This window comes from Anomalospiza imberbis, chromosome 17 (assembly GCF_031753505.1).
Source record: "Anomalospiza imberbis isolate Cuckoo-Finch-1a 21T00152 chromosome 17, ASM3175350v1, whole genome shotgun sequence".
Taxonomy (NCBI): Eukaryota; Metazoa; Chordata; class Aves; order Passeriformes; family Viduidae; genus Anomalospiza; species Anomalospiza imberbis.
In genome coordinates, this window is record NC_089697.1 from 160,856 (window position 1) to 185,848 (window position 24,993).

The 24,993-nt window shown below is 53.2% G+C and overlaps 1 protein-coding gene across 1 annotated transcript; it reads right to left on the reverse strand.

Moving 5' to 3' along the window:
- Positions 1-291: 291 nt before the first annotated feature.
- LOC137484398 (centrosome-associated protein CEP250-like) lies at positions 292-22,269 on the reverse strand. Its single transcript, XM_068208272.1, has 22 exons — positions 22,255-22,269; positions 21,260-21,307; positions 20,878-21,110; positions 20,289-20,442; positions 18,784-18,974; positions 17,262-17,481; positions 16,519-16,799; positions 12,929-13,088; positions 12,108-12,351; positions 11,328-11,482; positions 10,044-10,385; positions 9,196-9,386; positions 6,375-6,502; positions 6,027-6,196; positions 5,106-5,282; positions 4,793-4,807; positions 4,363-4,497; positions 3,943-4,086; positions 3,200-3,480; positions 1,852-2,011; positions 1,032-1,275; positions 292-404 (listed from the first exon to the last, which is right to left on the reverse strand). The coding sequence occupies exons 1-22, from the start codon at positions 22,267-22,269 to the stop codon at positions 292-294; spliced, it is 3,801 nt and encodes a 1,266-aa protein (XP_068064373.1).
- Positions 22,270-24,993: the final 2,724 nt, after the last annotated feature.

Consider the following 24,993-nt stretch of genomic DNA (forward strand, 5'->3'; position numbering starts at 1 on the left):
AGCATGCAATGTCCATAGAGGCAGTGTGGACATTGAGGACTAAAGCTTCTAGGGCACAGAAGCCCAGCATGGAGGAAAATCAGCAGGCTCAGCATTAACTGGCTTTGACATGACTACAACATCTTCTCCTCCTTATTCAGAAGAATGCAGTTGGAGAAGTTTAACTGGAAAAAGGTGCTCCTTAGAACTATTAACTGAATGTGCAAACACAGCTAGGAAATGGCCCTTTGTGGCATCCACCAATCTCACCAGCACATCCATCCTTTCCTTCTGCAGGCTCTCCAATTTCCTCTACAGAGATGCCACCTCCTGATGAAGAGTCACAGCCTCTTCCTGCCTTTCACAGGCCTCTTTCTCCAGGGCAGTTTCTCGAGAGGTGTGCTTGACTGCTGCCTCCCACAAATCTGCAGCAGGGAGGGGGAAGGAACAGGAGAAAGGAGAAGGGGAAAAGCAAAGCAAAGGCAAACTGATGTGCATCCTGCAGAGACAACAGCAGTGTCTTCTCTGCCTGCCTGAGTTTGCCAGGCCCTGAGCCCACAAGGGCTCCAAAGCTGACAGAAATGTAGGAAATTTGCAGGCAGAGAAAAAAGCAGGAATGAAAGGGGCAAGGTTCAGAGGGACAGGAAAGTGTGTTTGCTCTAGGCCTTGTGCAGAGTGAGCCATCCAAGAGAGACAAAGGAGAGGGGATGCCTGTGCAGCTCTGCTCCAGAGAGGCCAGTAGCCTGGAGGCTCTGGCAAGGCCTGGAGTTTGGGGGAATCGAGCTGAGGCATCCAGCTACAGCTCCTCAGCACAGACACGGCACCTGGAAGGCTCCAGCTGTGCACGGGATCAGCCATGGCACAGCCGGATGGCACTGCCAGCCACAGCATCTTTCTCAAGAAAAAGCTTTCACTGGCACTTGGATGGATAAATCTCCTGCTGGTTGTTTTTCCCCTCTGCCATCTCTGGGCACTTTTCCTCTGCGAGCCATCAGCGAGATCCCCGCAGGTGAGGCAGGATGGGGCAGTGGGTGGGAGAGGAGGAGCTGTACCTTGCTCACTTTGCTCCAGCTGTTTCAGCAGCTCCTGATTGTGGGCTCTGAGATGGTCCCTCTGAGCCTGTGTGTTCCTCAGCTCCAGCTCCATGTCCTTACACTGTATGGCCATGGCCTCTGCTCTTTCCTCAGAGCTCTGGAGCCTCACACGCAGCTCAGACACCTCAGTTTCCAGCAGCTGCTTCTCTTGAGTTGCCTGGTGAGCTGTCTGCTCTATCTCTGCCAGCAGCACGGCCTGCATCTGGAAGATGGATGCACAGAGCCTCAGGGACAGGGCTGCTCCTGAGGCTGCAGAGTGGGCCGCAGGGAGAGCAGCAAAGAAGAAATTATTTCAGGCAGAAACCATGCCAAAACCAAAAGGCAGAAAAGCAAGGATTCCAAAGGAGACCAATGTAGAGAAAAGAGGGAAAGGGAGGCAATGGGCATCCTTGAGGCTGCAGCTCTGAACAGCAGCTGAGATGGCTGCGCTGGAAGTGCCCTGCCCAGCCTGCCATAGCCACCTCTGTGTCCCCACATTGCTCAGTGCCCGGCACAGGCACCAACTCTGTCTGGGACAACACTGCTAACTGAGGGACACAGAGGCTCCAGAGGAGTCTGCTGCTGCTCCCCTCCCAGATTTCCTGCTGGGAGCCGGGAGAGAACAGTGCAAAACTTGGGCAGCAGACAGCAGATCCAGCCTCGGCCTCAGGGTGCAGCAGCAGCCCCGGGCAGAAGACGGCAGCTGTGCGTGCTGCTGGGAGGGGAAAGAGGTTGGGGCCTCCAAGGCAAAGGTGCTGTTGTGTGTCCCTGGAGAAGAGGATGCCACTGCACAGCTTACCTGGGTGTTGACCTCCTGCATTTGTCTTCTATGCTCAGAACAGAGCTGCTGTTCCTGCTTAAGAGCAGAAAATAACCGAGACACACGATTGTTCAGCAGCAGGTTCTGTTTTTCCAGAGTTCTGAGGCGCTGGTTCTTCTCCTCCAGAGACACTATCAGCCTAGAAGGGAATATGCAACTCATTGCTACACGGTATCAGATTTTATAAACTCTCAGGACTTGCAGCACCTCAGGGAAAAACTCCTCTGTCTGATGAGGTCTGTCTAAACAACTTGGCTGTTTGTTCTCCCTGCAGTCAAAGCCCAGCATGTGCCTACTCTGCTTTTGGCCCTAAAAGAACAGGGAGTTCCTGCCTACATGCCCTACCTTCTTTTTGAGGTGGGAATGTGAATACAAACCTAACAAAGTCTTGCAATGAAGACATTAGAGGAGAGGAACCATTTTCTTCTTTGGACTAACCCGGCTCCAAGGGAGGGAGGTTTGGTCAACATGGAAGAGACATTTCCTTCCCCCATTTTGTATGTCCAGGTAGGAGGAGCAGCACCCTACAGCCAGGGGATCTCAGGCGAGTTCCCTAAGATCTACCAGAACCCATCCTATTTTCATCCGGAGAAACAAAGGCCCAAGTGGCAACAGAGGCTTGGAGCAAAAGCTGATGGAAGATGCAGAAGGCTCCAGGCAAGCAGGAGTGCCCTGCCTTTCCTTTGCCTTCTTCTTGGAAGAAGAATCCTGTGGCACTGAAGACTGGCAGGACTTGATCAGCTGGAGGAGCCCCCCATACCTTGGTCCTGTTTCTTGCATTCTTTGCACAGTCAGTAAAGCCTGTGACTGGGCAGGGTGGCAGGGAGCCTGCTTGGCCCCCTCCAGGCACCGGGGCACATTTTATGAGGAACCATGCAACAGAGCCGCTCTTGTTGCTGGGCTGCCTCCGAGGGCAATCTGGCCTAGATCAGCAATCAGGGCCTTCAGATGGTTCTGCCCAGAAAAAGCATCAGAGGCCAGGCTGATCCACATCCCAGAGGCTTCAAGTTACAGGACCCAAGGTGGAGCTGATGGATGAACCCTGCTCCTTACAATGCAGCTCGGGCAGTGTCAACACACCCACCTAAAAACACAATACCCCCTAGAGGGAAAGAGCTACCCCCAAATCCTTTCTCTGCAGAAAAACTCTGTTTGAAGTCTTAAAAGTAAAGAAAATGAAAGACAACATCCAGACAAGGAGAAGTGTCTGCACGGAGAGTTCAGAATCTGCCACTTAGGAAATGCTGGCAGAGCCCCTGGCAGGTGCAAAGAGGGCAAAGAGGGAATCCATTCACCACAATGCAGAGTCCCACAGGCTTTCATTTACCTGGCTTTTTCAATCTCTAGGACATTCACCGAAGCCCGCAATTCTGAATTTTGCTGAGCCACTTCTTCCCAGCGATTCCTTTCCCTCTCCAAGGATTCCAGATGCACTTGCAGCTCCTTGTTCTGATTTTCTTCCTCCGTCAGTATATTCTGGGTGTGCTCAACCTCCGACAGCTTCTGCCTGGACTCTTCCTGGGCCTCCCTCACCTCTTGCTGGGCTCTCTGGACAGTCGTTTCCTGGGACTCTCGGGAGGCTGCCAGCTGAGATGTCAACTCTCCCACCTCCAGTCAAAGGGAACAAAGCAGTCAGGGGCTGCAGCCACAGCTTGTCACTGTCAGCCACAGCACAGGCTGAGAGGAAAGGCAAAGGACAACTTTCCATTTCTCCCTGTCCTGAGAGCACCAGATTCACACTGGATATGGACAACTTGTTTCAGTCTCTAAGAGGCCCACCACCAAGGGCACCTGAAAAAGCACCTCCCAAACCAAGGCTGGCAAGGAGAGGCCAGCAGGAATCCATGCTGATGGTTGCTGGCCAACAGCCCAGAGGACTAGCCCAGCTGTCCAGAGCAGCAGCTGAGATTCAGCAGAGCACTGTGTGTCCTGCAGAGCAGCTGCCATGGAGCCCCCAGAGCCCAAGACAGCCCCAGGGATCACCCCACCAGCTGCTGCTCTGCCATGGAAAAGCAAGAAGGCCACAGACCCCTCGCTGCATGGCTGCCGTGCCAGTGCTGTTTCACTCACCTGCTTTTGTAGAGCCTCCCTCTGCTCAAGGAGCAGATTCATTTCCTCTTTGAGGCCGTGTAGCTCTTCCTTGTGCCTCCTCAGTGCTGCCTGGACTTCACTGTGAGCTTCCTGCAGCTCAGCTTGCAGATTTGCCTTGATGGTCTGGCAACAAAATGCAGAGCAACTTCCTGGGACCTGCCCTCAGGCTCAGCTTGTTCCACGTGCTGCCTCAAAATCCCATTCCTTCAGCTGCTTCTTTTGGCTTCTCTAGCCAGCTCTGCTTCCACTGCAAGCCTTCCTTCCTGGGGCTGAGCTCTGGAGCTTACCAGGCTCTGTGCTCCCAGGGCCTGAGGCAGCCCTTGCCTCCTCAGTCCCAGGAGCTGCCTTTTGTGCCCTTGTCCCTGCCCTGCCCTCTGTTGCCTGCCTACTCACACTTACCTGCCCCTTCTCTTGCAGCTCTTTCACCTCCTGCCTGAGCTGCTGGACCTGCTGGTGGGCTCGGCTGAGCTCTCCCTGAGTCTGGAGCAGTGCCTCTGATAAAGCACTCTTCTCCTTCTGCTCTTCCAGCAGCACCTGCACCGAAGGAAAGAGCAGAGGGCTTCACACTTCTCCTGCAGCATCCGTGTGGCAGAGGCAAAGACTGATGGGCTCACGTGCTCTCACAGCACTCGGCTGCTGCTCCCCTGGGCCACTGCCTGCCCCGGGGCCAACACAGCTTCCCAGGAAGTGACTTAAAACACAGCCCAGAAGACATCTCTGGGTTACTGTTCAGAAATACTCCAGGCAAGTCTTTAAAAAGATTTTTCTCTTGTCAGTGTTCCTGCTGCACCCTCCCCATTCCCACATAAGAAAAGAGCTACAAACTCACTTTGGCTGTGAACACCTACCAGTACACACCAAAAGGGGAGCGGAAAGAGAACAGCGAAGGTACCCTGAGGTACATCTTAGAACAACAGAGCACAAGAGCAGCACAAAGATCTCAGCTGATAGCTGATGTTTCTGCCTGGCTTCCTATGAGAGGGCTCATTGCTGGTCCCAAAGACAGCCCCGTTCAGCTTTCACCTCCCCCAGTTCAATGTAGAAGACACGGAGGGCATGCTCCACACAGCCCCATGTCCTGCCATCTCCCACAGCTCCAGCCTTGCAAAAAATCACACCAGTTCTCCTCTCTCAGTCATTACCTGTCGCTTGGCATTTTCAAATCTCCTTAGTTCTTCTTGTTGGGCCAGCAGGGTGGCATCTTTCTGCCTCATCTCAAACAGCACCTTCTTGTGCTCCTGCTCTCTCTCTGCCTTCTCTTTTTCCCATTGCTCCAGCGTCTCCTGCATCTCTGCACGGTGCCTTTCGCGCTCACTTGCCTGAGGAGGGGAGGAGAAATTTGCAAGATGAAGTCCCAGGCAAGCTCCCTGCTGAAAAAGGTGAAGCTTCATCCCTCCCACAACCCCCAACCGGAAAAGACAACAGCACTCCAGAAACCGTGTCCTGTCATGGAATTCAAAAGGAGGCTCAGCAGGTGCAAGAATCACAGACTCGTGGAATCTCTTCTGTTGGCAAAGACCTTCCCAAGCGTTGAGTCCAAGTGCTCAGAAAAGGAGGTGTCACCTTCCCTTCCCTGACACCCCAGTCACAAGGACTGAAGGACCAGGGACAAGGGGCCTGTTCCCTTTGCTTCCAGCCCAAAGCTAATCCCTCTGTCCACCATGGAAGCACAGCAAGAAAGGAACCGAGTTCCCACGCCTGCAGCCAGCAGCACTGTTGGCATCTGCTCCATGCCGGCAAGTGCTCCACGCTGGCATCTGCTCCGTGGCAGGTGGGACTCAGGGACAATCCTGCCCTGGGCTGCCACGCTTTGGGTGGGCACTGCCCAACCTGCTCTGGAACTCCTCTTACGCCCTCACTGAAGCTGTGGCTGCATTTACTGTCCCAGCACCATCCTGGGGGCTCTCAGGCACCTCCAAGTCCAAGCTGCTGCCTCTGCTGCCCGGCCCAGCAGCGGGAGGCCTTGGCAGAGGATTGCTGCCCTTTCACACACTCAGGCTCTGCTTGTGCTAAACCAACCCACAGGGCTGGCTTGGACACTCCAGAAGTGTACTGTCCCCTACCAGGTCTTGCAGGAGCTTCTTTATTTCCAGTTGCTGAGCAGTTCCCTGAAGCCTGAGGCTTTCATGATGCTGCTGCTCGGCCTGCAGGAGCTGTTGAGCTGTGTCTTCCCGTTCCTGCCTCCTGAGAGATCTCTCTGCTTCCAGCTCATCTTGCAGGCACTTCACTTCTCCTACAAACACGACCAACAGCAAGAGTCAGAGTCTTTACTGACTTTACTGACCTCAGGCCCTTTCAGTGCCACCAAGCCCCACCACTCCTCAGAAGCTCTGTGGACAGAGGCAGCTTTACAGGGTGCTTAGTTCTCTAGGCAGGGGCAGCACCACAAACAAAGCACACGAGGTTCTCACCTTCTATCACCTCCTTGGCCTGTGTGACTGTGAGCACTTGAGCCTCCAGATGGTTCCTGGTGGTCTCCAGCTGAGATATCTGCTGCTGAGCAGCACTCAGCCTGGATTCCAGGCTCTCCTTTGCTGACCTACGAGTTGCACATACGGAGAGACATGAGTTGCTTGCTCCAGACACCCACAGCCGGTTATTCCAGGATGACGTGGCTCAAGATCCCCACACCTGAGTATGGGAAATGGGCCACGTGGAAACTCGCCCAGGCAAGGCACATTTGTGCCATCTCAACGGCAGAGCAGGGCCCTCTGAGGGACTGCCCAGGCCTTCCCTATGGCCTGGCAGAGCACAGACAGCCCAGCCCAACTTGGCCTCAACAGCCAAACCTTCAGTTGCTGATCCTGACCTATGACACTGGCTAGCTGTGTCCAAACAGGCTGGGGCGACGAGCAAAAGCCCAGCCCCTGCTCACAGCCCTTCTCTCATCAGCACTTCCAAGCTGCTCGGCAGGGGGACACAACAGACTCTTGTCCTTGCTGACTGCTGACTTTTTAATGCTCTTGATAATGGACATAAAGGTCCATCATCTTCCAGACACCCTGTATTTATGTGGCTTCAGAACTACTTTGCGTGACACAGTAAAATCTCATGGTCACAGCAGCACTTGTAAAAACTCAGGACACCCTTTTGTCTGAACAACAACTACCCAAATGCAGAGACTGCAGTTTAAACTCTTGCAAGGTCATGGAGTAGACTTGCCACCTTTATTTTAGTGTTGTGGGCCAAGCAGGCAGTAGCCCGAGGCACTTGTCCTTCTTTACAGAGTGAGAGGGACCATCCAAAGGGAGGTTGGCAGGTTTGGCAGCTGGGTGCCCATCAACAATCAGCAAGAATCCCCAGAGGCTGTTGAGAATTCCAAAGAGCTTTCCCTGCTGCTCTCCAGCCAGCTCTAGGGCCTGTCCCACACTTCTCAAGAGTGTGCTTGGAAGCAGAAAGCCCTCAAGATTTTCAGCAGGAGCCTCTGGCTTCCCCCTGAATGGCAGTGTGCTACTCCCAACGTGCCAAGGTTGGAGCCTGGAATGCTGAAGACGAAGCTTCAGTTCTGAAGATCAGGATCATGTCAAGCTACTTGGTAAGGAATGAGGGATGTTCAATGCCCAGAAGAAGAAACCAAAGCCAAGAGAAACTTGAGGTTTCACTCAGCATCTGCATGGTTTACCTACTACTCAATTCAGGGCTGGGTGGATTGCTTTGGACTTCCCACAGGAGTGTGCCCGGCGGGACAAACAGGAGCTCATGGCTCCCGAGAGCTTTGATGGCTTTAGGTGTGTCGTGGTTTTACATGGAAGTGATTTTTTTCAGGAAGTTGAGTCAAACCAATCAGTGGTCAAGTTTGAATATTGGCACCTGAAGTGACCACTGAAGATAGGGATATGCCTCTGAGAACACAGGGGGTTAAAAGAACTCCCAAGAACTCCCAAGAGCTCGGTCTCTTTGGCTCTGGTCAGGGTGCTGTGCAGACCTCCCAGCCCAGCCATGGGGCTGGGTGGGGGAGGGGGAGCCATGAGGCCTGGTCGAGGTGAGCCAAGGGGTAGAAGGACTGGAACTGAGCCAGCTCCTGTGGACGAAAGGGTGGAGAGAAACGGAGATGTTTCTGTCATTTCCCCCCCCCAAGAGGGAAGAGATAGAGAGTTCGGACGGCACCTGTAACTTTGCCGGCGCGGAGGAGAAGGGGGGGGGAAGGCGCCCAGCCTTGGCCTTGGGAATGGGCTGCTGGGCAGAAATATCAGCCGTCCAGGGAGTCTGAGCTTTTAACCCTTTCCTGAGAAATGAAGGCTTTGTAAAATATTACTCCTCCTTGATTTGAAGTAGAAGAGAGACAGTCTGGGATCCAAGGTGATGGAAGAAGAAATTCTCGAGTTGGAAGGAGATGATGGAGTGGCTTGTGGCTGGACTTCTCTTGTTAGCCATAGACTGAACCAAATTCTCCTAACAGAAGCTGCACTTAGGGTGGTGCGTTGGTGTGCCAGGAGACCTGTTTCAGTGATTACCAGCAGAGGAGTAGAGAGAACAGAGGAGAGTTGGAGAAGGTGTGGAGAAGCCCTCTATCTTCAAGGAAGAAGAAGAGGAGAAGAGGACCTCTGTTCTTGGACCCTCAGCCCCAGGGGAAAATGGGGGGGGGACTGTAGTCCCAAAATGAGAAACTGAACTGTTTTCTCTTTTGGTCCATGGCAAAGCATCCTTAAAAGAGCCCTGTGAGCAGTCTGTCCATGCACGGTGGTGAGAGCACTGTGACATGGAAAGGAGAGTGTCACCATGGCAGATTTTCTCCGGGCGGTTGCCATGTGTGACATGGAAACACAAGGGTGGCAATTGTGTTTCCTGGGGAGTCTGTGGCACAGGAGAGACTCCTGTCTCCCTTGATGGACTGAGTATTGATTATCTGAAGGGTGGCAACTTGATCAGGATCCTGGGTGGTGTCTCACTGTTGAGTTTGGTTAGAAATTGGGTGGGAGGAGGAGGGGTGTTTTGGAAAGTCTTCATCCAAGATTTAGTGTTTGTAGTTTTTATAGTAGTAGTAGTTTAATAAAGTTCTTTCCTTTGTTACTAAGTTTGGGCCTGCTCTGCTCTGTTCCTGATCACATCTCAAAGCAATTATTTAAAAAGGTACATTTTCATGGAGGCGCTGGCATTGCGCCAGTGTCAAACCATGACAAGGTGTCAGAAAAATAACCTTCACATTGTGGCATATTTTTGCTCTTGGGACTCTTCCATATTCTGTCCATGGAATGTAAATAGATCTGAAAAGGTTCTGCTCCCTGCCTTTACCTGGTCTCCTCCAGCTGCCTGGAAAGGTCTTGTTGGAGCCACTCCATGGCTGCCAGTCGGCCCTCAAGGTCAGCCTTCTGGCCCAGCAGCTCCTGCTCTCGGCACACCTGGGCCAGTGTGTGCCCTTGGCCAGAGGATTCCGGGCCCAGCTGCTCCAGAGAGCAGCTCGATGAATCTTGCTCCTGGGAAACCTGGAAGTGGGACAAGGTACAGCTCAAGCCCTTCCTCGGGAGCCCTGTGCAGAGCCAGCCAGTGGCACCTCACAGGCAGCCAGAGGACAAGGAGCACCTGTGCTCTGGGCTCAAAGTTTCACAGCATCTGCCCTATGCAGCTCTGATAGCCGGGGCTGCCAAAAGCCTCTGGCACTGTTACCTTGGAAGTGCTGTGTCAGGCCCTGCTGGCTTGCCTGGGACCAGACAGCTCCTTCCCAACAAACATCCCCACTCCAAACTCCGTGTTGTCACCCAAAAATACTGCATCTTCTGCAACTGCCAATACCATTTACTCTAAGCACCAGGAGTGCAGCTGATTTTCAGCCATTGGTCCACTTTAGTCCATCACTCAGTTTCGTCCATCCCTCTGCTCACCTGCTCCATTACTTCCCACACCAAATCCAAACCCCCATGTGTTGCATGGGCACGGGAAAAGCAGCTCCCCATGCCCAGCTTTTGGCCTGGAGCAGATTGGAACAGTAAGCTCCAGAGCTGGAGCAGTCTTTCTGGGTGAGCCAGGAAACAATCTGGCAGTCAATGGTCTCTGGCTGGAGCCAGGCAGACAGACAAGGCTGCCTGCTGCAGCCCGGGCTGCTTTACCCAAGCAGGCCTGGACTGACAGGGATAGAGACCCACCTCCTCATGGGAAACAGCACTGGAATAATTCAGGGACCCTGGAGTGGACTGAAGGTCAATGCCAGTGCCTTCCTGGATACCAGACTTCCCCATCAGGATGTACAAGTGTTTCATCAGAGTCCCTTTGGCAATTTCACTTTTCTTCAGTGCAGCACTCAGTACTTGGGTGTTCTCTCTCCATTTCTTCAAAGAAGCAGCCCCATGCTCCAACTCTTCCTGCTCGCCGTCACTCTCCTCTTCCCATTCTTGAGTGTTTTCCTTATGATATCTTAACTCATCTGCATGCATTTCATTCTTCTCTTCCACATCTCTCATGTGCTGCTGGTTCAATTCCTGTCCATGCTGCCAAAACAGGGAGAAAAAGGGTCACTCATTCGCCCCTCGGTTTGCTTTTCAGGCCAGATCTGGACTCCTGCTGCAGGGGCAGGCACTGGCTGCCCCTCTCTCTCTGCCCCTCGGGATGCTGCAGACCTTTGCTGGTCTTCCCCCCTTGATACCGCTCCTTCCCTCAGCCTGTCCCAGCTTCCTTTCCGCCCTTCCCCAAGCTCTTGCAGCCCCACTCCAGTGCTCCTCTGGGGAGGAGCTGCCAGAACTGCAGCCAGGATTTCAAGTCCATGCTAAGCAGGATTTAGGCAGTGCCACGAGGATGTGCTCTCCATCAGGGAGGAAGGGAAGAGCAAACACCGCCAGCATTTCCTTCCCTGGGCTTGGGCTGACAGCAGTGGTTTTCCAGCTCTGCTGTGTAGAGTTTCCATGGCTCCATCCCCGAGAGCCCCACTGCCCTCTCTTGGAGCAGCAATGGCCAGATCCCTCTGTCATCCTCTGCTGCCACTCAGGACGACTTCTCCCCTTGCAGGCACACGTCCTGGTGTGGATCAGCACTTGGCTTTCCTCTCTTCTCTCCCCACTGGCTGCTCTCAGAGGGCCAAGGCCAAACACCTTTCTATTCACAGCAAACTTGGTCTTCTCACCCCTCCTTCCAGATCCAGATATTTAGGAATCTGGACGTGGGTTTGGACACGAGGAATTCCCCAAAGCATGCAATGTCCATAGAGGCAGTGTGGACATTGAGGACTAAAGCTTCTAGGGCACAGAAGCCCAGCATGGAGGAAAATCAGCAGGCTCAGCATTAACTGGCTTTGACATGACTACAACATCTTCTCCTCCTTATTCAGAAGAACGCAGTTGGAGAAGTTTAACTGGAAAAAGGTGCTCCTTAGAACTATTAACTGAATGTGCAAACACAGCTAGGAAATGGCCCTTTGTGGCATCCACCAATCTCACCAGCACATCCATCCTTTCCTTCTGTAGGCTCTCCAATTTCCTCTGCAGAGATGCCACCTCCTGACGAAGAGTCACAGCCTCTTCCTGCCTTTCACAGGCCTCTTTCTCCAGGGCAGTTTCTCGAGAGGTGTGCTTGACTGCTGCCTCCCACAAATCTGCAGCAGGGAGGGGGAAGGAACAGGAGAAAGGAGAAGGGGAAAAGCAAAGCAAAGGCAAACTGATGTGCATCCTGCAGAGACAACAGCAGTGTCTTCTCTGCCTGGCTGAGTTTGTCAGGCCCTGAGCCCACAAGGGCTCCAAAGCTGACAGAAAGGAAGGAAATTTGCAGGCAGAGAAAAAAGCAGGAATGAAAGGGGAAATGTTCAGAGGGACGGGAAAGTGTGGTTGCTCTAGGCCTTGTGCAGAGTGAGCAATCCAAGAGACAAAGGAGAGGGGATGCCTGTGCAGCTCTGCTCCAGAGAGGCCAGTAGCCTGGAGGCTCTGGCAGGGCCTGGAGTTTGGGGGAATCGAGCTGAGGCATCCTCCTAAAGCTCCTTAGCACAGACACGGCACCTGGAAGGCTCCTGCTGTGCACGGGATCAGCCATGGCACAGCCGGATGGCACTGCCAGCCACAGCATCTTTCTCAAGAAAAAGCTTTCACTGGCACTTGGATGGATAAATCTCCTGCTGGTTGTTTTTCCCCTCTGCCATCTCTGGGCACTTTTCCTCTGCGAGCCATCAGCGAGATCCCCGCAGGTGAGGCAGGATGGGGCAGTGGGTGGGAGAGGAGGAGCTGTACCTTGCTCACTTTGCTCCAGCTGTTTCAGCAGCTCCTGATTGTGGGCTCTGAGATGGTCCCTCTGAGCCTGTGTCTTCCTCAGCTCCAGCTCCACGTCCTTACACTGTATGGCCATGGCCTCTGCTCTTTCCTCAGAGCTCTGGAGCCTCACTCGCAGCTCAGACACCTCAGCCTCCAGCAGCTGCTTCTCTTGAGTTGCCTGGTGAGCTGTCTGCTCTATCTCTGCCAGCAGCTTGGCCTGCATCTGGAAGATGGATGCACAGAGCCTCAGGGACAGGGCTGCTCCTGAGGCTGCAGAGTGGGCCGCAGGGAGAGCAGCAAAGAAGAAATTATTTCAGGCAGAAAACCATGCCAAAACCAAAAGGCAGAAAAGCAAGGATTCCAAAGGAGACCAATGTAGAGAAAAGAGGGAAAGGGAGGCAATGGGCATCCTTGAGGCTGCAGCTCTGAACAGCAGCTGAGATGGCTGCGCTGGAAGTGCCCTGCCCAGCCTGCCATAGCCACCTCTGTGTCCCCACATTGCTCAGTGCCCGGCACAGGCACCAACTCTGTCTGGGACAACACTGCTAACTGAGGGACACAGAGGCTCCAGAGGAGTCTGCTGCTGCTCCCCTCCCAGATTTCCTGCTGGGAGCTGGGAGAGAACGGTGCAAAACTTGGGCAGCAGACAGCAGATCCAGCCTCGGCCTCAGGGTGCAGCAGCAGCCCCGGGCAGAAGACGGCAGCTGTGCGTGCTGCTGGGAGGGGAAAGAGGTTGGGGCCTCCAAGGCAAAGGTGCTGTTGTGTGTCCCTGGAGAAGAGGATGCCACTGCACAGCTTACCTGGGTGTTGAGCTCCTGCATTTCTCTTCTGTGCTCTGCGTGGAGCTCCTCAGCCTGGGTAAGGGCAGAACGAAGCTGAGACACCTGACTGATCTGGGCCAGGTTGTTTTCTTCCAGGGTTCTGAGGCTCAGATCCTTTTCTTCCAGAGACAGAGTCAGCCTGTAGAACAAGGCAACAGATGGCCATGAGAGACATTCATATCCCTTGGGTGCCTCAGAGTTGGTCAACTCCAGCTCAACTGATGGAGTTGACCACTATGTCAGGCAACATTTGGAATGTGTCAAGCTTAGTCTGGGGTAGATGATGAGTGAGTCCAGAGCTTATGGGTCAGAATAAAAGGACAGACAAGTAAGGGTGACATTGCTGTGAGTGCTTGCTAGAGGCCAGCTAAACAGGAGGAGAAGTAGATAAGGCTTTCTACAGGCAACATAAAGCAACCTAAAGTCACAGGACCTGGTTCTTGTGAGGGACTTTAGCTTCCCTGCTGTCAGCTAGAGAAGCAACACAGTGCAGGATGTTCCTGGAAAGCACTGATGACAACTTGCTGACACAGGCAGTGGAGGATCCCACAAGGAACAGCATGCTGCTCAACGTTACCCTAACAATCAGGGAAGGCCTTGTTGGAGATGTGAGCCTGAGGTCAGCCTTGGCTGCACTGCCTATGAATGAGATTGTGGAGTTCAGCTGGGGGTGAGGAAAAAGCAGGGTAGCAAGCAAGATTACAACCACAGACCTCTTGAGAGCTAACTTTAGTCTCTCCAGGGACCTTCTTGAAAGAAGCACATGAGAACAGGCCTTGCAGGGTAAAGGGATCCAAGCTGATACTGAAGGATCACTTCCTCCAAGCTCCACAACAATACATCCTAGTGAGCAAGAAACTGGGCAAAGGGGGCAAGAGACCTGAGTGGATAAGCAAAGAACTCTTGTCGTTCCTCAAGCACACGCAGGAAGTACAGAGGAGATGGAAGCAGGCTCAGGCCACTTAAAATGAGTATAGTGAGATTGTTGGAGTAATTAGAAATGAGACAAAGAAGACCAAGGACCACCTTGGAATTAAATCTGGGCAAGGACATCAAGGACATCAAGAAGAGCTTTTTAAAATACATCAGTTACAAAAGGAAAACCAAGGATGATGTGTCTCTGTCTGTTCCTAAATGGAGGGGAGACCCTGGTAACAGAGGATGCAGAGAAGGCAGAGTTCCTGAGTGCCTTTCTTTGAATCAGTCTGTACTGGTTAAGACCAGCCCTCGGGGATCTCTGGCCCAGGAGACCAGGCTAAAGGAATGTTGGAAGGAAGACTATCCCTTAGTGTGGCAGCAGCTCTCTGGCCACAGAGAGCAGGCACAGACTTTCCCAGGCATTTTCCCAGGGAAGGCTGTGAGAAGATCAGAGAAAAGAATGAGAAACAATTCTTATCTCCACTTGTTGCACCTGCTGTTGTGCGCATGTGGAATGTGTCATGGAGATTTGTTTACCAAAGGGTGATTTCTTAATTGGACACTGGATGGTTGGATTGATTGACCAATTAGGTCAAAGCTGTATCGGACTGGCTGTAAAGGTTACTGAATTTCTTAATAGTATAGTATAGTATAAGATGATATAATAAAGCAATTGATCAGCCTTCTGCAATCATGGAGTCAATGCTAATTATTACCCGGCTGGGGGCCTGCAGCGACACCTTAGCAAGACTGTCCTTTCAAGGAGGACTGGGTTAGTGAATGCCTGGGCAAACTCGACATCCACAAGTCCTTAGGCCCTGACAGGATGTGTCCATGAGTGCTGAGGGAGCTTGTGGACAGCAGAGTGAGGCCACTCCCCATTATCTTTGAAAGGTCATGGAGATCAGGAGAGGTGCCCGTGGGCTGGAAGAAAGCAAATGTCATTCTGCTCTTCAGAAAGGGCATGGAGGAGGACCCAGAGAACTATGGGCCTGTCAGAATCACCTCAATCCCTGGAAAGGTGATGGAGTACCTCATGTTGGAGGTCCCCTCTTCCCCACATGGAAGGACAAAAAGGTGATCAGGAATGGTAAGCACGGATACACTAAAGATAAATCATGCCTGACCAACCTGATTGCCTTCTACAATGAAACATCTACCTGGGTGGACAAAGGGAGAGCAGTGGACATTGTCTACCTTGATTTCAGCAAGGCTTTTGACACAGTCTCTCACAACATCCTCCTTGGGAAACTCAGACATTGGTGGCTGGAGGAGTGGACTGCAATTAGTGGCACAGGGGCTCGTTAGAGGCCTGTCATTAGTGGTGTCCCCCAGGGCTCACTCCTGGGCACACTATTGTTGAACTTGCTCATCAATGACTTGGATGAGGGGGTCGATCTCTCCCCAGCAGGGTCACTGTGCATCCCCTCAGAGGGATCTCAGCAGGCTGGGGATGGGCAGAGGAACCTTCTGAAATCCAGCAAGGGCCAAGGCAGGGTCCTGCACCTGGGGAGGAACAGCCCCAGGCACCTGCACAGGCTGGGGCCAACCTGCTGGGCAGCAGCTTTGTGGAGAAGGACCTGGGGGTCCTGGTGGACAAGAAACGCTCCACGAGCCAGCAGTGTGTTCTTGTGGCCAAGGGGCCACTGGGATCCTGGAAAGCACTGGGAACAGCATTGCCAGCAGGTCAGGCAGGGGATTCAGTCCCTCTGCTCAGCCCTGTGAGGCACATCTGGAGTGCTGTGTCCAGCTCTGGCTCCTCAGCACAGCAGGCACAGGGAGCTCCCGGAGCGGGGCCAGCGGAGGCTGCGCAGCTGAGCAAGGGCCTGGAGCATCTCGGTGCCCAGGAAAGGCTGAGGGAGCTGGGGCTGCTCAGCCTGGAGAGCAGCCCCAGTCAGAGAGGGGCCCTCAGCCCTGGGTGTCCCTGTGTGCAGGGAGGGTCAGAGCAGGGCCCAGGCTCTGCTCCCTGGGGCCCAGCAATGGCACCAGAGGAACGGGCAGGGATTGATGCCCAGGCAGTTCCACCTGGACAAGAGGAAGAAATTCTTTCCTGTGCAGAGACCGAGCCCTGAACAGATTGTCCAGAGAGGCTGTGGAATCGCCAGCTCTGGAGACATTCCAGAACGATCTAGATGCAATCCTCTTCCATGTGCCCTGGGATGACCCTGCGTGAGCAGGGAGGTGGGACTAGATGAGCCACTGTGGTGCCTCCAACCTTACCCATTCTGCGATTCTTTTTGTCTGGCTTAGACAAAAAATCATGGGTTTAACACGTCTTATGTCAACAAAAAGCATGAGATACCAGGCTGATCCACATCCCAGAGGCTTCAAGTTACAGGACCCAAGGTGGAGCTGATGGATGTATCCAGCTCCTCACAATGCAGCTCGGGCAGTGTCAACACACCCACCTAAAGACACAATAACCCCTAGAGGGAAAGAGCTACCCCCAAATCCTTTCTCTGCAGAAAAACTCTGTTTGAAGTCTTAAAAGTAAAGAAAATGAAAGACAACATCCAGACAAGGAGAAGTGTCTGCACGGAGAGTTCAGAATCTGCCACTTAGGAAATGCTGCCAGAGCCCCTGGCAGGTGCAAAGAGGGCAAAGAGGGAATCCATTCACCACAATGCAGAGTCCCACAGGCTTTCATTTACCTGGCTTTTTCACACTCTAGGACATTCACCGAAGCCTGCAATTCTGAATTTTGCTGAGCCACTTCTTCCCAGCGATTCCTTTCCCTCTCCAAGGACTCCAGATGCACTTGCAGCTCCTTGTTCTGATTTTCTGCCTCCTCCAGCATCTTCTGGATGTGTTCAACCTCCGACAGCTTCTGCCTGGACTCTTCCTGGGCCTCCCTCACCTCTTGCTGGGCTCTCTGGACAGTTGTTTCCTGGGACTCTCGGGAGGCTGCCAGCTGAGATGTCAACTCTCCCACCTCCAGTCAAAGGGAACAAAGCAGTCAGGGGCTGCAGCCACAGCTTGTCACTGTCAGCCACAGCACAGGCTGAGAGGAAAGGCAAAGGACAACTTTCCATTTCTCCCTGTCCTGAGAGCACCAGATTCACACTGGATATGGACAACTTGTTTCAGTCTCTAAGTGGCCCACCACCAAGGGCACCTGAAAAAGCACCTCCCAAACCAAGGCTGGCAAGGAGAGGCCAGCAGGAATCCATGCTGATGGTTGCTGGCCAACAGCCCAGAGGACTAGCCCAGCTGTCCAGAGCAGCAGCTGAGATTCAGCAGAGCACTGTGTGTCCTGCAGAGCAGCTGCCATGGAGCCTCCAGAGCCCAAGACAGCCCCAGGGATCACCCCACCAGCTGCTGCTCTGCCATGGAAAAGCAAGAAGGCCACAGACCCCTCGCTGCATGGCTGCCGTGCCAGTGCTGTTTCACTCACCTGCTTTTGTAGAGCCTCCCTCTGCTCAAGGAGCAGATTCATTTCCTCTTTGAGGCCTTGTAGCTCTTCCTTGTGCCTCCTCAGTGCTGCCTGGATTTCACTGTGAGCTTCCTGCAGCTCAGCCTCCAGCTCTACCTCCACATAGTTCCTGGTCATCTGCAGCTGAGATATCTGCTGCTGAGCAGCACTCAGCCTGGATTCCAAGCTCTCCTTTGCTGACCTACGAGTTGCACATACGGAGAGACATGAGTTGCTTGCTCCAGACACCCACAGCCGGTTATTCCAGGACGACGTGGCTCAAGATCCCCACACCTGAGTATGGGAAATGGGCCACGTGGAAACTCGCCCAGACAAGGCACATTTGTGCCATCTCAACAGCAGAGCAGGGCCCTCTGAGGGACTGCCCAGGCCTTCCCTATGGCCTGGCATAGCACAGACAGCCCAGCCCAACTTGGCCTCAACAGCCAAACCTTCAGTTGCTGATCCTGACCTATGACACTGGCTAGCTGTGTCCAAACAGGCTGGGGCGACGAGCAAAAGCCCAGCCCCTGCTCACAGCCCTTCTCTCATCAGCACTTCCAAGCTGCTCTGCAGGGGGACACAACAGACTCTTGTCCTTGCTGACTGCTGACTTTTTAATGCTCTTGATAATGGACATAAAGGTCCATCATCTTCCAGACACCCTGTATTTATGTGGCTTCAGAACTACTTTGCGTGACACAGTAAAATCTCATGGTCATCTCATAGCAGCACTTGTAAAAAATCCGGACACCCTTTTGTCTGAACAACAACTACCTGAATGCAGAGACTGCAGTTTAAACTCTTGCAAGGTCATGGAGTAGACTTGCCACCTTTATTTTAATGTTGCGGGCCAAGCAGGCAGTAGCCCGAGGCACTTGTCCTTCTTTACAGAGTGAGAGGGACCATCCAGGGGCTTGGCAGGTTTGGCAGCTGGGTGCCCATCAACAATCAGCAAGAATCCCCAGAGGCTGTTGAGAATTCCAAAGAGCTTTCCCTGCTGCTCTCCAGCCAGCTCTAGGGCCTGTCCCACACTTCTCAAGAGTGTGCTTGGAAGCAGAAAGCCCTCAAGATTTTCAGCAGGAGCCTCTGGCTACCCCCTGAATGGCAGTGTGCTACCCCCAACGTGCCAAGGTCGGAGCCTGGAATGCTGAAGACGAAGCTTCAGTTCTGAAGATCAGGATCATGTCAAGCTACGTGCTAAGGAATGAGGGACGTTCAATGCCCAGAAGAAGAAACCAAAGCCAAGAGAAACCTGAGGTTTCACTCAGCATCTGCATGGTTTATCTACTACTCAGTTCAGGGCTGGGTGGATTGCTTTGGACTTCCCACAGGAGTGTGCTCGGCGGCAAAAACAGGAGCCCAAGGCTCCCGAGAGCTTTGCTGGCTTTAGGTGTCAGAAAAATAACCTTCACATTGTGGCATATTTTTGTTCTTGGGTCTCTTCCATATTCTGTCCATGGAATGTAAATAGATCTGAAAAGGTTCTGCTCCCTGCCTTTACCTGGTCTCCTCCAGCTGCCTGGAAAGGTCTTGTTGGAGCCACTCCATGGCTGCCAGTCGGCCCTCAAGGTCAGCCTTCTGGCCCAGCAGCTCCTGCTCTCGGCACACCTGGGCCAGTGCGTGCCCTTGGCCAGAGGATTCCGGGCCCAGCTGCTCCAGAGAGCAGCTCGATGAATCTTGCTCCTGGGAAACCTGGAAGTGGGACAAGGTACAGCTCGAGCCTTTCCTCGGGAGGCCTGTGCAGAGTCAGCCAGTGGCACCTCACAGGCAGCCAGAGGACAAGGAGCACCTGTGCTCTGGGCTCAAAGTTTCACAGCATCTGCCCTATGCAGCTCTGATAGCCGGGGCTGCCAAAAGCCTCTGGCACTGTTACCTTGGAAGTGCTGTGTCAGGCCCTGCTGGCTTGCCTGGGACCAGACAGCTCCTTCCCAACAAACATCCCCACTCCAAACTCCGTGTTGTCACCCAAAAATACTGCATCTTCTGCAACTGCCACTTGGGAAACAAAATTATTATCTGGATATATTTCATTGCTGGACATTTTCAGGAAGATTTGTGAAAACAAATTTGCTTGCTGCATCAAGGGGAAATATACAGGATTTCCCCCTGCCACAACAAAACTCTCGTCTAAGTTTCTCCTCCTCACATATTCTACGCAGCTCTCTGCAAGGAGAGGATGCCTCGCCGGGAAATGGCTCTTGTGCTGAGCAGACATTTTGTGACTTGTGGACGCCTGCCTGATGTGGCCAAATCAAAACGCCTGCTGTGCATTTGCCCAACCTATCACATTCCCCAGAACTGAGACTGTCTGACAGAGACCATCAGAAACAAAGCCTTCTCTTGCAGCTATCCTGTAACACCCAATCTAAACCTCCTCTGGCACAGCTTGGGGCTGTTTCCTCTTGTCCTGTCCCTTGTTCCCTGGGAGCAGAGCCTGACCCTCACCTGGCTGCAGCTTCCTGTCACAGAGAGCTGTAGAAGGCAAGAAGGTGCCCCCTGAGCCTCCTTTTCTCCAGGCTGAGCCCCCCCAGCTCCCTCAGCTGCTCCTGGTCACACCTGTGCTCCAGACCCTTCCCCAGCTCCGATCCCCGTTTTAGAGGCTCTGTGGCTGCCCAAAGCAACACATTTTGCAGAAGCATGCAACACTTTGCTGATGAACACGCATATCCCTGGCTCATAAACGCATGTGCCGTCTTGAGCCAGGTGTGCACAGCAGTGTGCCCGTCTTCTCCTGCCAGCAACAGCATCTGGGCTGATCTGGCTGCCACAACTCCCCCTCCCACAGGTGCTGCCGAGCAATAAGGTGTTCAGAGCCGTGCTAACATCATCACTCTCCTGCTGCAGCAGATCCCTCTGAAGCTGCAATTCCTCCAATGACTGCCTCTTGACTTCCAGCTCGCTCTGCAACAATGGGTCTTCTCCCTCGAGTGCAGCCAAGTCCTCCAGTGTAGAAGAAGGGGCAAGACGAGTTTTCAAGGGAAAACCAGTCTCATTTCCAAAACCAACCTCCATCCTGTCCTGCTGCTCTGCCTGTTCGGCCTGGGCTGATGCTTCCTTCCGCTGCTTGGTGTTCTTCAGATGCAGACACAAGGCTCCTGTCTCCGGGATTCCAGTGCATTGCAGCAGCATTTCCCTGGACATCTCAAGGTTTGCACAGTCACTGCAGAGACAAGGCTCAGTCAGAAGAATCAAGAGGCCTGAAGAGTCAGCAATGCCATTTTCAGCTCTCCAGGATGGAGCTGGGGGCAGTGGGCTAAGGAAGACCTTGCTCTTTCCCTCCCAGGAAAATCCTCCAGGGGCTGCCTTCTTTCAGTGAGAAGCTATGGCTGGGCAGGGGCACTTAAAGAACAGAATTCAGGGAAGCAGCACGGCGAGGAGAAGGAGTCTCCTATTCCAACATGGCTCTGCAGCTCCCAGACAGCCTTGGGAGTCACAGAAGAGCATGGAAAAACCAGACAGGACGATGCTCGAGAGCCGCACTGAGGACTACACATGGTAGGCAGGTGACTTCTTCACCCAGGACTCCTCTGAACTCCCCGGCCTGGAAGGAGATTGCCTCTGGCATGCAGGAGGAGGAGGAGGAGGAAAGACTCACCTACTGATTTCTTCTAGCAGAGAGTCTATCAGCTGGCAGCGGCTTCTGATCCTCTGGGTTCTCTCCTCCATTTGATCAAAATGCCGCTGCATGCGCCCCCAGTTCTCTGTATCTTCCTGAACCAATTCAAAAGGATGCTGTTCATCAGTGGATGTCAGAGTTGAGAGGATGTTCCCAGGATTGTCGGTGCAGATGATGGAATTGGCCATGCTGTCACTGTCGTCTACCAGCGCCTGAAAGCCCACATCCAGCTGTTAGTCAGGTGTTCTGTTCCCATTCCAAAGCAGCACTGAGATACCTCTTTTCTGATCCCACAAGAACCAGCGTCCATTCATGGAGAACCAGTTTCAAAATGCCAGCCAGCTCAGCACACTTTACTCACCTCAGGGGCTCCGGAGGAACGTCCCTGCTGAGAAAGCCCTCGAGCTCCCTGCAAGAGCACGGGGAAGAGCACACTCAGACTGCATGGCTGCCCCTGAGGCAGTCGCCTCTGAGTGCCTCCCAGCCTGTCCCAGAGCACAGCAATTCCAGCTGAGCTCTTCCTCCCCTCCTTGGGAATATTTTCAGCCCAGTAGTTTGACAGCAGCAGAAATGAACATGCTGGAAGGTGTTTCATCACTTCTAAGAACACCAGAAGGGGAGTTGCCCAGAGCCCCAGCCAGTCTGGCCTTGAACACTCCCAGGGATCCAGGGGCAGCCACAGCTTCTCTGGGAAACCTCAAGCCTGGGTGCCAGGGCCTCAGCACCCTCAGAGGGCAGAACTCCCTCCCAATATCCCATCCATCCCTGCCCTGTCTTGGTGGGAAGCTTTTGTCATTTGTCCTGTCCCTGCAGGCCTCTGGCTTAAGTCCATCTCCAGCTCTCATGCAGCCCTTTCATGCATTGGAAGGGGCTCTAAGGTCACCCTGGAACCTTCTCCAGGCTGGACAACCCCAACTCTTGCATCCTTTTCCCTTGCCACTGGTGCTCCAGCCCTTGGAGCATCTTCCTGTCATGCTTGTGACCTCCTCTGGGCCACTAGGGATCATTTCAGAGATGTCTGGGAGAAACTCATTCTGGACTCTGGGAAGCACTGAGGCTGTGCTGTAATTTGGGTGAGGGGAAGGCAATGAAAAGCTGCTCCCTTGTTTGTGCCCACAGCCTCTAGTGGGACAAGGATGGAGGAGGAGATGTGGCTGTGCTCTGGGATGGCTAGGAGCCACCCATTCCCTCCCACACCTGTCCCCACAGCGACCACCAAAGCTGCTGCCAGCTCCGGAACAGCCAACTGTTAATCCCTTGCTATTGCCAAAGGGAACTGTTCCCCGAGGCCCAGCCCAGGCCCTCCCAGATCCCTGCTGGGCTTGGCACAAGGAGAGCAGTGGCTTTCTCACTCACCCGCCGGGTCTCCATCCTCCCCTTGGCACGAGCAGAGAGTAAACAGCAATGCCCAAAGGCCCTTGGACTTAGCAGGGTCTAAACCCCAATATCCAAAGGCCCTTGGCCTTAGCAGGGTCTAAACCCCAATATCCAAAGGCCCTTGGCCTTTGCAGGGTCTAAACCCCAATATCCAAAGGCCCTTGGCCTTTGCAGGGTCTAAACCCCAATATCCAAAGGCCCTTGGCCTTAGCAGGGTGTAAACCCCAATATCCAAAGGCTCTTGGCCTTTGCAGGGTCAATAGCACACAATCCAAGTGCCCTTGGCCTTTGCAAAGTCCAAGCCCCAAAGCTCATGAGCTGTTGACAGCTCCAGGGTCCAAACCCCAATAGCCAGGAGCTGTTGGTTGTCGCCAGGGTCTAAGCCCCAACATTCCATGGCCTTTGTGACAGTTCTCGGGCTCCAACCCCCAACATTCCATGGCCTTTGTGACAGTTCTCGGGCTCCAACCCCCAACATTCCATGGCCTTTGTGACAGTTCTCGGGACCAACCCCCAACATTCCATGGCCTTTGTGACAGTTGTCAGGCTCCAACTCCCAACATTCCACAGCCTTTGTGATGGTTACCAGGGTCCACAGCCCAGCATTCCAGGGGCTCTTGGAGATGCCCTCCCTGGCTCTCCCCCCATCCCAGCTTCCTGCCGGTCCTGGTGTTAAAAGCAGGCGAACTGGAGCCAAGACATTTTAAAAGGCCTGGGCCTGTTTATTAAAAACAAAGACAACTGAAGACGAGGCCCCAGGATAAGCCCAGGGCCTCAGGGGCAAGTCAGAGATCCAAGTAACTCTGTGCTACACAGGGAGTTTCTTTGGATACTAGTTCTGCAGAAAGACCCGGGTGCTCGGCACCCAGGGGTTTTTAAAGTCTCTGAAAGGTGCGAGACTGGTGCACTTTTGATCCACTTGTTGATTGGTCCACCTCCTGGTAGCTGGTTGCTCCATAAGACAGCGCATTCCTGGCCAATCATCCTGGAATTCTGAGGCACTATTGGCTGGTTAGTCTCCCAGTCATAGGTTGAGTTGCTGACATCGCTCCATGATGTAACCCGTCTAGAAGATTCTTGCCTTGACACCTTTTCCGACCCTCTTTTCCGTGATTGACAGCTATGCACGCACACTTGACCGACAATACCTTTAACTTTGTAACTTACTACATCAATTCCAACAATTAATTATATCATTTAGCAATTCATTAAAACTCATTAAAACGATGAACTATTATTAAGCTGGCCTATTAAAACAAATTTATTTATACCACTGGCACGGGCCCTGCCTCCCCCGTGTCCCCAGAGCCCTGTTGGGCAGCTGGGCAGGGACCTGGCTCATAACATGAGTTCAAAGTTGCTGGTGCAGACAGTGTCAGTTTTAAGGCTCAGCGTTCTCAAGACCTGCAGGCTCTTTAGGGATGCGCTTGGTTCCTGAGTCGCAGGAATTCTTCTGTCTTTCCTGACAAAGGAGAGATGGAAGAAAAAGCCTGCAAAGGTTCTTGCTGCTTACAAATATTCATGGAAACTAAAGCTTTGCCTTTAGAACAGCCGCATGAGAAGGAAGATTGGTGTTTCAGGGGCTTTTCAAATTCCTACAGAGAAATGCCAAGAGCTGCAGTGTTTAAGGCTCATAAAAGTGATTAAGAATGCTGAGACAACCACAAGGGCATTTTTTTTCTCTGCTCTCTGTTTGGCAATATATCACTAGGTTTTCTAGGCAGAAGAAAAGTCTTGCTGCTTACATCAGAGATTCCTCTCTAGGAACAGAACTTCAAGAACTAAATGAGCCTGCTTGTAAAAGCTTTGGCAGGTATTTTTTGCCCTCATCTTCGATAGCGTTCATCTGTGACCTAGGGAGGAATTTTGTGCCCCAGTTGACAGGAATTGGCTTCTGAGCAGGGCACAAATCCTGCGTGGAAGAGAAGAGCTGCACCTGCCTTCTGCAGGGCCTGTCTCTCCAGAGACGGACAGCCCCTGGATGTCACTGCCAAGTTAAGGTTCAGAGACCGATGCAGCTTCAAGTGTCTGCTTCCACAAGAGCAGCTTTGGGCTCCTTGAGCAGAGCTGCAAAGGAGCAGGACAGCTCCTGCTGAAGGTCTGACAGCTCCTGCCTGGTCCTTGCACAGCTCTCAGTGTAGTTCTGCCGGTGGTCCTGTCGGTCTTGGGCCAGCTGTGACTGCAGCAGGGACACCTGAAAGAGGCACAAGGCCCGGCTCAGACAAGCCCACGCTGGCAGGAGCACCTGCAGCCCCACGGTACCGGCTCTCGGGGCAGACACAGCCTCCAACTCCAGCCCTCACCAACTCTCTGCCCTGGGGCAAGGGGAAGGGAACAGGCTCCCACACAGAGCAGAGCTCAGATGATCAACAGGTCCAGTTCAAGGCTGGCAAAGCCTTCCCACGGACATCCCTCAGCCACCACAGGTCTGTTAGAGAGAGTTCCGAGGGGATTTAGGAACCCAACTCTGATTTCCAAAGCACACATTTGGGCCACCGAGCCCTTTTTCCACAGGCTGTGCCTCAGCACGAGGGCTGCTGCTCCCTTCAGTTCCTGGAGGACTCTTCTACTTGAGCTGCTCAACAGCCAGCCCAAGCATGAGGGGAATGTGGTGCTTGGGGTTTCCTGGTACTTTCTTGAGGCATTTGAGCACCCCAAGCCCCATATTACACGTCCCCCTTTTATACTGATATGTTAATTATGGCTTTAACTGATTTA